At 37.0% G+C, this 12,306-nt stretch overlaps 1 protein-coding gene across 1 annotated transcript; it reads left to right on the plus strand.

Moving 5' to 3' along the window:
- Positions 1 to 6,790: 6,790 nt before the first annotated feature.
- LOC111438341 (ras-related protein RABC1-like) lies at positions 6,791 to 11,750 on the plus strand. Its single transcript, XM_023076243.1, has 7 exons — positions 6,791 to 6,997; positions 7,140 to 7,309; positions 8,112 to 8,180; positions 8,852 to 8,917; positions 9,129 to 9,250; positions 10,996 to 11,124; positions 11,441 to 11,750. Exons 2-7 carry the CDS (start codon positions 7,183 to 7,185, stop codon positions 11,546 to 11,548), a joined length of 621 nt encoding a protein of 206 aa, XP_022932011.1. The 5' UTR covers positions 6,791 to 6,997; positions 7,140 to 7,182; the 3' UTR covers positions 11,549 to 11,750.
- Positions 11,751 to 12,306: the final 556 nt, after the last annotated feature.

A 12,306-nucleotide genomic window follows, 5' to 3' on the forward strand; every position in this document is an offset into this window, starting at 1 on the left:
AATTTGGCACATGGTGGCCCCCATAATTCTCTGCATTCTCTACGATACGATCCTTATGTCCATGCCAGGAATTTAGAATCTAGATTTAACTCATAACTTCCTCAACATCCCCCGCGACACGGTCCTAACATCCCATGCTCAAGGTTCATATCAAGATTTGGGATCCCTTTTTAGAATCTTAACTGCCTCGGCACCCCCTGTAGCAAGGTCCTAACGTCCCATGCTCAAGGTTCATATCAAGATTTGGTATCCATATTCGGTATTTGTTGGCACCGACAATCCCTTTTGTCCCTTAGGACCTGAGCCTGACATCCTATAAAAAAAGGGCATCCCACCTTAGTAAAGAAAACATGAGATCATGATGTACCACGTTACGGAATGTCTAAGGAGAAACTTAGGTCGTTAGACTAATCTAGGTAGATTGGTACCTAGTAAGCCTTGGTTATTGACCTTAGAACAACATCATCTTAAGTTCATAAGTTTTAGCGGTAAGGGTCCTTAAAACTTAAGGCACAACCTAAACTTAAGTTGTATGTCTTACATAATATCATGAATAAAAGTTTCATGGTAATTGAAGCAATGAATTCTCATAAAATAGTCATTAGGGGTATTTTCATAATAACTTTATCGTGATTCATGCCCTAATTATGCTTCTACGACCTTAAAGTCATACGTACGTGATTCATAATCCCTTAAATAAGTGGTATGCAAAGTTTCAAGTTAATTAGAGGTCATGAAAACCACAAACTCCACGAGTTACACATTAAGTGTATTTTCGTCATTTTCCATCCCGAGTCTTGGTTTATGCCCTAAATATGTTCCAATACCTTTGAAATTATCTATACTAATCCACAATATCACAAAAAAGATTCACACAAAATTTAATATCATCTTAAGTCCATTTAAACCTTGAAAAGATCCTAAAAACATAATAAGGGTATTCTAGTCATTTTCTGTCTCAATCGTAGCCTAATCATATTCTAATGTCTTTAAATGATGCATAGTCATTCACAACCTTACAATGATGCCTTATATAAAATTTCAAGTTATTTATGGCTCATGTGGACCATGAAGTATCGTAAGGAGATCGTAGGGATATTTTAGTCATTTTACCCTTATATTTGGTTTAGGCCCTACACATACTTCTATGTCTGTCAAAAATTTTATACATTATTACTATATAGTACTAGATCATCTTTTAAAATTTTGTGCACAACGAATATCATTTAGTGGGTTAATTTCCTAACTTATAATTCCCAAGTAAAACATTCGATATAAGTCCTTAACTCGTGGTTATTGACCTAATCCTTCCATTTTTAGTTATTTCTAAGTTAACTAAAGGTTTTAGGTCAATCCAAAGCAATTCCTACCAATATTTTTTAAGAAAGATCAAAATGACTACTTACTTACTCGATTGTGTTCGAGACCTTGGTTCTTACACCTGAGATGTTTAAATCTATCACAACTTCTTCTATAGGATATGTAGGGTGTCAATTGTACGGATAACCAACCTGAAAAAGGGCTAAAATGAAAAAGGATTCATTGTCGGCTGGTTCAATTGAACCAGTAATGTCATTTACAACCTCAGGCAAAAGGAGGCCTTGCATGGATCGTGGCTTGATACCTCAAAAACTTACCTTCTAAAGTCTCGTAAGATATATATATATATATATATTATTCCTTCTACAATCTTGTAGATAAAGTGCCAAGGAAGACCTAAGAACTGATTTCACGAATTTTGGCTCACCGTGGATGAAGTTATAGACCGTGGAAGATCCCTTGGAAACTAGCTTCTCGTCGAAGCAAAACCCTTAAATCCTTCATGAAAATTGTTAGAAATCTTCTTACGAAGGTGTGAGAATTAATTTGAGTCTCACCGAGTATATAGCTCCCATGTCAAATTTGAGGCTTTAATACTCAAAAAAAGAAAAGCTTGCAACGTCAACTACTCCAAAACCTCAACTTTTTCACCAAATTGTTGCTCAAAATTCCTTATTTATAGTCCAAGCTCCCACGGACTTTGAAAGCTCAAGAATTGGCTTGAAAATTAGAATCAAAATCTTGAGGTTTGACGGAGGAATAATCTCCTCCATCGTGACAGAGCTCCATAGGTCATATCAGAGTTTTAACCTACGTGGATAAGATAACTTCACTTACATGTCTCCACATAAATGATTTGGATATAATCATTTGTAACAATTATAAAATGAGGGGATCAATAGTGTTACCAAGACAAGACATCCAAACTTATCTATTATTATAGACTCTTTAAATTAATACTTTAACACGATTCTCTGTATTACATACTATTCAAGATTATATTAATAACCTTAACGATGAATAATACTTGTAACGGATCAGACGAAAAAAAAAAAAAGAAAAAAGTCAGAGGCATCTATGGTCGCCGACGAGACCCGAAAACTCCGACGAATACTGGAGTTTTCGTTCTCACACGACTCACGACCCCCGCCTAACTTCTTGATCACCACAACACCAAACCTCAAACTTTAGCCACCTCTGAACCACCTGTAAGAAAAGAAAAGGGTGAGAAAATGAGAGAGACAGTGAAACCGATAATGCTTTGGCAAAGTGAACCTATATGAAACCGACGTCGAAACCTCCGATTTATGCCACGAAAATCATTACAGAGACCTGTACACACACCAGAGATAGATTTTGACGTTTCATACACGTTGTACACCGTCAGATAAGGAAGACAAAACCTCGGGTTTTCGGATCTCTCTAGATTTGGAAGCTTTCGGCCTATACGAGCCAAACAAACATCATCAACGGGAATAGGAGGAAGAGGTGACTCAGAAATGAAAGACAAAGGAGGAAAAAGAACGTTGAAAACGACGTTACTAAAGAGAGAGAAAAGTTGCCAAATTTTTTTTTATAACCAGGCGAAGAAGACGAATCCCGACCCGCGACCCGAACTGAAACCAACCCAGTCGAGTCCAATACCCGCGACCGAAACATCTTAGCCCAAACCAGAAAACCCAATCCGCGCCTCGGCCTAACCTATTAGTCGTGACTCGAAACCACAACCGAAACCAACCCATAAACCTGTAGCCTTAAACCCGACTATGACCTAGTCCATTTTCAGCAGCCCAAATCCTTGCCCCAAACAGAATTTCCGTAGCCCAATAATAGAACCCAGCCCAGAAACCATGACCGAGACCTGAACTACTAATCGTTTGTGGATGTATATAATAAAATGATGTCAAAATCACAAGAATAAGTGCAAGTATACACTAAAGTATACACTATCATAAGTAGTAAGTAATAAAATCACAAGAATAAGTGCAAGTATACACTATCATAAGTAGTAAGTAATAAGTAAATTATCAATTCTACGTGAGTTCTGGGTAACATTCGAGGGGGTAGATTTTAGTTCCTTTTAATAGACTCTCAAGCCCACTTTCGAGGGTCAAAGTGGGCCATGCTGTAACGACCCAGATCCACCGCTAGCAGATATTGTCCTCTTTGGGCTTTCCCTTTGGGCTTCCCCTCAAGGCTTTAAAACGCATCTGCTAGGGGAAGGTTTCCACACCCTTATAAAGGGTGATTTGTTATCCTCCCCAACCAATGTGGGACATTACAATCCACCCCCCTTCGGGGCCCAGCGTCCTCGCTGACACTCATTCCTTTATCCAATCGATGTGGGACCGCCCCCAAATCCACCCCCCTTTGGGGCCCAGCATCCTTACTGGCACACCGCCTCGTGTCTACCCCCCTTCGGGAAACAGCGAGAAGGCCGGCACATCGTCCGGTGACTGGCTCTGATACCATTTGTAGCAACCTTAAATTAAGTAGAAAATTTTGGGTCGTTACATAAATCATTAATAGCAACTCTTTAGTAAACTAAAATCATACCGTCAACATACTTAAACTATATAAAACTCTCTGGCCTCCCCTCTAAAGTCTAGCTTTCCATACAAACTGAATTGAACAGAGGAACACACATCTCAATCATATAAAAGGTATAGAATAAGAAGAGAGAGTAAGGAATAAGAGATTTATCGAGCTTTGTTGCTATTCTTCAATAGAAGTTCCCTCCTTTTGAGCTCTCACGTCCACCTGTTTGCCCTAATTTATCTGTCTTGGTCTTCTTTTCTTCTGCTGTCAATAGCTACTGGTTTAGTGTTTTTCTTCTTCTATGGTTTCACAGCAGAGGCTCTGCTGTCTAATCCGAAAATCCTCTCCCAAAGTGTGGCTCCACTCCTTTTTAGGTATCATTTTCATTTTATAATGTTTATTTCTTCTCATTTAGAGCAGAGAAAGGATAAAATTTTCCACCTACGATGTTTCGAATTTGGTAGTCAATAACCCACATGGATTACTTCAACATCAGGGTCAGCAATTTATTTTCAGATTTGCAAGCAGTGTTGTTTCCAGATTTGCAAGCAGTGTTGTTTCCAGATTTGCTACAGCATCATGGTTCAACATAAAATGCTCTGGAATTTTACAAAATAACTCAATTAAGTGTACAATTAAGTTCGATTTATGCAAATTGATCTTCTTTTCATATTATACCACAATTGACTATTTAATGCAATTAATGAGAAAATGGTGAGTATGATTGCAAACTTAACTCTAAAAAGACTTTGTCTAACTCTACTTTTGGAGAGCTATCAACTGCCTAACGACCCACACCTCGACCTGATTTCGGCAGCCCAAATCCTCGGCCCAGATAGAATTCCCGCAACCCAATAATAGAACCTAGCCCAGAAACTGTGACCGAGACTCGAACTGCCTGATGACCCGTGCCTCAACCCGACTTCGACTTGCACACGCGGCCGCTTCTGATTGTGCTATGTGTCAGCGTCTGGTGCAAACTCCCCCTCGGCTCGAGTGGTGTATTCGTCTCAGAAACCTATTTCCAACTTGTTTGGCACTGTTTCGACCCTCCCAGACTCGATTTCAAGCTCGTTTAAGGTAAAATAGGTCAATATAAGGCCCTATTTCACAATTTCAAGTTGGAATTTAATTATGTTGTGAAATACTAACAAAAGTGTAGAACAACCCAATAGGAACCAATCACCAACGAAAGCGTAGGACGCATACAAGGAGCTAGGAGCTTACGTATATTTTAGGGAGTACATCGACTAAGGCCTACCAAATAAGTGGCTCTACCGTCGTAGGTTACGCAATTGTATGCTGTATTTTGGCACGTGCTCTTAAAGATCGACTCTATTTTCACTTAATTGGAAAAAATGATGAAGCAGAATTTGTTGAATTTAGGGATCTTATCGAAAAAACAAAGGCAAGTAGAAAAAAAAGAGGGAAATCGGGATTACTCAAAATGAAGGACAACAAAAAGGTACCACAAAGAAAGTGCAAAAAGATGATGAAGGAAATGAGAATCGAAGAGTACATATAGGAAAGAATCCCCGGACCTTTCCTACTCTTTATTCCCTCTTTTGGACGGCCACTATCTTAGACAGTTAGTTTCCCCTAGCTAATCCCTTTCCGGAAGACGGTTGAGTCCCCCGTCTTTTGTTCCGTTCTCAAGTCCCTGAACTTATGAAGTTTCGTTTCGGTAGTAGACCAATTTGTTAACATCCCCCCGAACCATTTTGTATTAACATAATGACACCGAACACTTGTTATAGCCTAGGCTACTGAATCCGCTGCTTTCTTTTTGGTACCAACAATGAAGAATTGTTTGCCCCTAATTGCTTCTCCAAAGCGAAGCAGGAAATCCGTCATAGTCGAGTCAGAGGCATAGATGCCAAACAAATCTGACCCCTAGACTCGCACGTGTCATAAATTGTATGTTAGATTCTTACGATTTAATACGTAAAAATATGCAATGTGAATGTATGGTTTTTTGAAATGACTTGGTGTGCGATATAACTTGACGTGATGTGTTGTGCTTAAGAATGTTTATGTGATAGTTGAGATGTTTTCTACATGAATCGCATGTCATGGTATGTTATAATAGACGCATGGAATGTGAGATTATGTGTCCGCATTGGGGGATACCCCTATTCCATTACGTACACCCAAGAGCAGGAGAACGATCGTTATGTTTTACATAGCGCTGCCGTGATAGTTACTAGTTCTAACGGGTGTCCAACCTAAAAAGCTCCCAGAGTATACTTGCCCGACAAGGAAAGTGGCCTAGCGGGGTGCGAACTGACTGGTGAGTCCATACTTGCACGTTGTGTAGAGTATATGTAGAGTATATGGTACACATCCAAGTTACCCGTTAGGATAGCACCGTAGGAAGATAGATTGAAGGATAGGTCCCATCATCTCATTTGCATGCGTTTGCTACATAAACCCCGATATGGGGTTCGCTTACTGAGTATTCTTAAAATATTCAAGCCTCGTGCTACTCCATTTCAGAAAGGCAAGACACCCATTTGAGACCAACGGAAGCATCGCAAACCTTGTAACCGTGACACATGTCTAAGATAGATTTGTTTTCCAGTTTAATTGTTTAGATTAGTGTAGGTTGAATTGTATTTGCATTATTACTATAAGTTAGTATAAGTTGAATTGTAATTGCATCAATAAACTATATGTTAGTATAGAGTATTTAACTGGACATTGTTTTCTCGCGATAATAAATAAGGAATGAATTAATGTTGCATTTATAATAAGAGCGTATATAAATAATTCCGCATTATAGTAATAACCTTAGATTAAATAGGAAAATTTAGAGTCGAATAATATTAATTATAAACATTATTAAAAATTTATTGGTAGCCAATATTTTATGAATTAAGTTTCCAAGATTTTTGAAATTAATAGAAACTCACGCAACCTTGCCATTTTTATTTCGTGGTTGCTTTGCTTCCGCTACCAATCGATCGATCACCTGAGTTGACTCAAGGGCGGGATCCATAAAGGATTCGCCATTTTCATTTGCCGTTCCTTTTTCTAATTCTATAGCCTAACCAAGATCACGGAGTTCTTCAATTTCTTTGTTTCGTTTCCCCTTTTCATTGGACGCGCCATCGATTTTACATTGGATTGGAGTATTTGGGTATTGTGTCTGATCTGTTCTTACGGGATGATATCTTCAATTTCATTTATGTTTTTTTTTTCCTAATCTCCCTTGGTAATGCCACATGCTGTTTTGCGTTCTGTGAATCCGCTGAGATTTGGTTTTTCTTTTCTTTGATTAGGTACGTAACCGGGAGGATTCTTATTTTTTAAAATTGTTGATTGATGGATTCGACGTCCGAGTTTGATTACTTGTTCAAATTATTGTTGATTGGGGACTCGGGGGTTGGAAAAAGTAGTCTGCTCTTAAGTTTTACTTCCGACAGCTTCGAGGATCTCTCTCCAACAATCGGTTAGTTCTGTCATACAGATCTATATATATACATATGAGCATAGGAAAATCGTTTGTATTGTTTGCTGCTGTACATTGGTTTATCATTTTAAAGAAAATTGATGTTAGATAATGAAATGCTAGTGCTGAATTTTCACTTTCATTTGCTGCATGGGATTGAGATGAGATAGAGGGCAAAAGATGAAATGAAAGGGAAAATTGAGAGGACCATTGTTGAGAAAATGAGGAATAAGATTATGAGATTCCATTAATCTTTCAACAATATTTCATCAAGAAAAGAAAGAGGCTCTTAGACAATCAGGTCAAGTTTCATTTTAGGACAGTTAAAGGAACTTAGCTACATACATTCATTTCTGAAAAGCTAAAATGAGAAGAATTTCTAATGGAAAATAATATTTCCAAGTAATGTATGGTTCATTTTTATTGCTTTGTACTGTTGTTATTTGCAGGAATTGCATTATAGCATTATGAAAGGCCTTTTTTACTTGCGTTTCTTACTGTGGGAGTTGTTAGTTGAAAAGATTTTCCTTTTACCTTTGTAAACTTGGTTGAATTTTAAAATGCACTACTGAAATTATGTTTTCTATCTCATTCTTAATTGAATTAGCATTAACAAAATTGAGAATTTGAAATGATATTTTGATTATAAATCCTACATTTGCTTGTTTCATTGTGTTGGATTGCTTGATTGAAGTGCAAAACGCTACAAACCTTGCTAACTTCTACTTATTTGGCTTGTGATGGCAGGTAAGCATCAGAGAACTAGAAATCTATTCTAATTGCTTGTCATTTTCATGCGCAGGTGTGGATTTTAAGGTAAAGTATGTTACTGCTGGGGGTAAAAGGCTGAAGCTTGCAATTTGGGATACAGGTAATTAAACTTCTCCACATACATGATTTTTGTAGCATTCTTCCATTCTTGCTTCTTCCTCCATTTTACTTTCTGAGAGGGCGTCTGTTCTCTTTTTCACACAAGCAAGATACACGTTCTTGCAGAGAAGCACGGTACGGATCAGTAATATGATTACTTTACCTGAAGATATTGCATAGTTAATTGTCAATTGTTTAACTATAACCGTGAAGAATAGGCAGCTGGACAATATACTAAATTATGTTTTGATTAAATCTGAATCTTAACTTAACAGACTAAGGAATCTCAAAGTATCAGTTCTAATTCTCAATTGTTGTTTGATGGTTCTAGTGCTGTCAATTATAAAGATGATATGGTTGTCTTTGTTGATTTTCCATGACTTATTTGTTGGTACTAGGGCATTACTTCTATATTGTAACAGCCCAAGCCCACCGCTAGCAGATATTGTCCTCTTTAGGCTTTCCCTTTCGGGCTTCCCCTCAAGGCTTTTAAAACGTGTCTACTAAGGAGAGGTTTCCACACCCTTATAAACAATGATTCGTTCTCCTCCCCAACCGATGTGGGATCTCACATTTATATTTCTTGTACTGAACCTGCATGAAAGAAATCTGGTTTACCAGATCTCCAAGCAAGGCATTCTATAGAATCTAATCCAATCTTAAATCATACAGCTGGGCAGGAGAGATTCAGAACATTGACTAGTTCATACTACAGAGGCGCTCAAGGGATCATCATGGGTGTGTTCTATTCCCCTTTTTATGTGATTGTTTTAAGGAAATAAAAATTCTTGGCAAAGTATAAATATTAAATATCCTAGATGTGTTTAGTTTAAAAGGTGTTCATTATGTTTTCAAATTCGAAGTTGGTCATTTGTTTGGCTGTCCAATATTATTCTACTGCCTTCTGTGTTGTTGTCTTGATTATGACATCAAACGTTAACTGTTTCAGTTTATGATGTAACGCGGAGGGAGACCTTTACAAACCTCTCTGAGGTATGGGCGAAGGAAATAGACCTATATTCAACAAATCAAGATTGCATCAAGATGCTTGTGGGGAACAAAGTCGATAAGGTATGCATCTTCAACTTTCATTTGAAATTTTCTATAAGCCTGAAGCTGGTTCCTGTAACATTTGTATAGATGCTGGTTAATTGATCGTGTTCGGTGAACTGAAATTAGTGTTCCGAAGAACTTTCAGGTTAATTACTAATAACCATTTGATAATTTAAGAGCCGATTAAGTGAGTTATGAATAGCTATGCTTTTTCCATAAGGGTGTGTTAGGTATCCAAGCGGTTATATACTATTATGAAAAAACTTTGAAGAGTGTCAAGACACCTTAATAATGAAATCTAGACACTAGGCTGACTCATCTCCAAGCACAAAGGCCAAAGCCTTTCCTAAATTACATGTATGTTCTCAAACTCACGTCCCTCCTGCAAACTATACCAAACTCGTACTCTTAACTAACTGTCATAAGAGATACATTCTTTGTAACAACCCAAGCTCACTACTAGCAGATATTGTCTTCTTTGGGCTTTCTCTTTCGGGCTTCCCCTCAAGGTTTTTAAAATGCTTCTACTAGGGAGAGGTTTCCACACCTTATAAGGAATGTTTCTTCTCCTCCCCAACCAAGGTGGGATCTCACATTCTCCTTGTCCATTTTGCTCTTCCTAGTATAGACATATATTATTGGAGGCCTAACAAAGTTTTTTGGAATGTATGAACTCGAGATTGGAAATTCACTCCCAAGTGAATTCCAAGGTTTGGAACAAAAAATTATATTTCCTTGCAAGATTTAGGAAGCCATTAGATATTTCATCTTAGTTTCTTTATATCTTATTGAAAAAAAAAAAAAAAATCAATTGGTAAAACAGAGACCATGATCCTTCTGATTTCAAATCCAAATCCATTAATAATATCATTAATTACAAACGTAGTTATAGGTTATTTGTTTTCTTAAATGTCTTTCTAATGAAGTGAGGTTCAGGTATAAATCCAAAATAGTTTATTAAGTGCAATATTGAACATTCTTAATTAATTTTGTTTAAGTTTCTGATGGTGGAGTTCAGTTGATTTTTTAATTACTAAGGAGAAAACAATTCTACGGCTTAACCTGTTTAGAGACTCAGTTTGGTGTTTATGTCTTGAAATGAATGGCTTAACCTTCTTTTTTTAGTCTTTCTTGGTTTAAAGTTTATGCTCCCTTCAGACCATAGAGTTTATCTTTGTAACTTTGGGTTCTTGGATTTCATCCACTCTTTTCTGTAATTTCATTCCACGATTGAAGTTATTTTTTCTCGTAAAAAGCAAAAAAGAAATCATGGATTCTTATACAATATGAAGTCCTTGTGTTGAAGGTTTCGTTCAAACCATTGTTATGGCTTTAGAAATCAGCTCAATTAAAGCCTAGGGAATGAATTCGCTTGAATTTTTTTTTTACTCAAATTAGTTCCAAACCCAGCCTTCATGTTGACTATCCATTCATTTCAATGACTTTAATTAGGTCAAACCCTTTCGACGGAATTATTTTCCCATTTCCCTGTAAGGAAGATTTAGATGAACATTTCAAATTAATACTTCTAAATGTTTTAATTGGCTCATATATATTTTTTTTAACAAGAAACCGAATGTTCGTTGGGAAGAACCTAAGAACAAAATGGCATGTCCAACATACCCTAAATGTGAAGTGAGGTTTAGTGAAATTCTTTTGATCTCTATTCTCTTATGATATTGTTCTTCATATCTGTATCCAGCTTAGTTTTTATCTGTATTTTCTTCTTCAGGAAAGCTTTTGATCTGTATTTTCTTCTTCAGGAAAGCTTTAGGACAGTAACAAAGAAAGAGGGAATTGACATGGCTAGGGAATGTGGTTGTCTTTTTACAGAATGCAGTGCCAAAACTCGAGTTAATGTACAACAGTGCTTTGAAGAACTTGTTTTAAAGGTAATAGTATTAGTTCAGTACTTCTAGTTTATTTTTTGGTCAAAAGATCCATATTGATTGGTGACTGTCAGGAACGAGGTGTTTCCCCTGTTGTAACAACCACATCTTTGATAGTTCTCGAACGAAAATTGCTGTCACGTTCCTGGTAGATTCATAAATAGGTTGAGACATCTATGAGAGTTGCTAGGCAGTGGAAGAATTTTGAAACCTCTCGAAAAGTCGCGCTTTAACAATGATTATTCCTCTTCTTTATCCTACGAACTTACTGAATGTTGCATGGACGAAAAAACGTGATAATAATGATTCTTATGTGCAGATTCTTGAGACGCCCAGCCTTTTATCTGAAGGCTCTAAAGGTGTGAGAAAGAACATCTTCAAGGAAAAGCCTCCACAGCCTGATTCAGCCGCGAGCAGTTGTTGCTGAAATCGGTTCATTGTCTCTAACTACATTTGCTGATTTTTTTCTAAATTATTGTAAAATTATAGTAGAAAGGTATGGTGTTACAGCTTTTATTGTATCTCACAAATTACGGTACAAATTAAATCTGTTCTTGTCTTCTGGGCTGGCTTTCTTGTACAGGGAAAAATTGGAAATGGAAACATAACATTACATGATATTGGGTTAAGAGCCTGCTTGTTTAAAGCTTATTCAATTGTTGTTTTTATATATATATATATAGTAGATAGTTATATATAGTAAACTGAATCATATATATACCTTGTAGAGAGTGGTGTGAAAATGTACTTTATGCGTTATTCAATGCAGATCTTTAGCCAATATTCCTCTTTACATTTTCTCTCTCCGGTTCTTTGTGTTTATCTAGATTGAGTGTGTGCTTTGTTGTGCGATCCTAACACATTATTCAGTCTTCCTTGTTTCAATTTAGACGTTATCCTCAGAACTTTTGTTCATTTCTTTTCATTGAGTCTTAGATGCATTATGACTGATAGATGGTTCTTTTCATTGAGTCTTAGATGCATTATGACTGATAGATGGTTCTTGTTAATGTTAGAGCTGGGCAGTTGGAAACATGTGCCACAACGGCAGGTATTCAATTGAAGAGTAAATCGGCCAAGGTCGAGTCCGATGTGAGATCAAAAGAAAGTTGAGTTAGGATTTGGGCGATAGGGAAGAACTTTTGGTTGTATAATCATATAATTTAGAGGTCTAGTAAGTTAGAG

The sequence above is a fragment of the Cucurbita moschata genome, unplaced genomic scaffold, assembly GCF_002738365.1.
Source record: "Cucurbita moschata cultivar Rifu unplaced genomic scaffold, Cmos_1.0 Cmo_Scf00073, whole genome shotgun sequence".
Lineage (NCBI taxonomy): Eukaryota > Viridiplantae > Streptophyta > Magnoliopsida > Cucurbitales > Cucurbitaceae > Cucurbita > Cucurbita moschata.

Excerpts from the sequence above, each read along its gene's own strand:
- LOC111438341 (XM_023076243.1), top strand. The coding sequence starts at position 7,183 with ATGGATTCGACGTCCGAGTTTGATTACTTGTTCAAATTATTGTTGATT. Across the intron at positions 7,310-8,111 it reads GGATCTCTCTCCAACAATCG|GTGTGGATTTTAAGGTAAAG; the intron begins GTTAGTTCTGTC and ends TTTCATGCGCAG. Across the intron at positions 11,125-11,440 it reads TTGAAGAACTTGTTTTAAAG|ATTCTTGAGACGCCCAGCCT; the intron begins GTAATAGTATTA and ends TCTTATGTGCAG.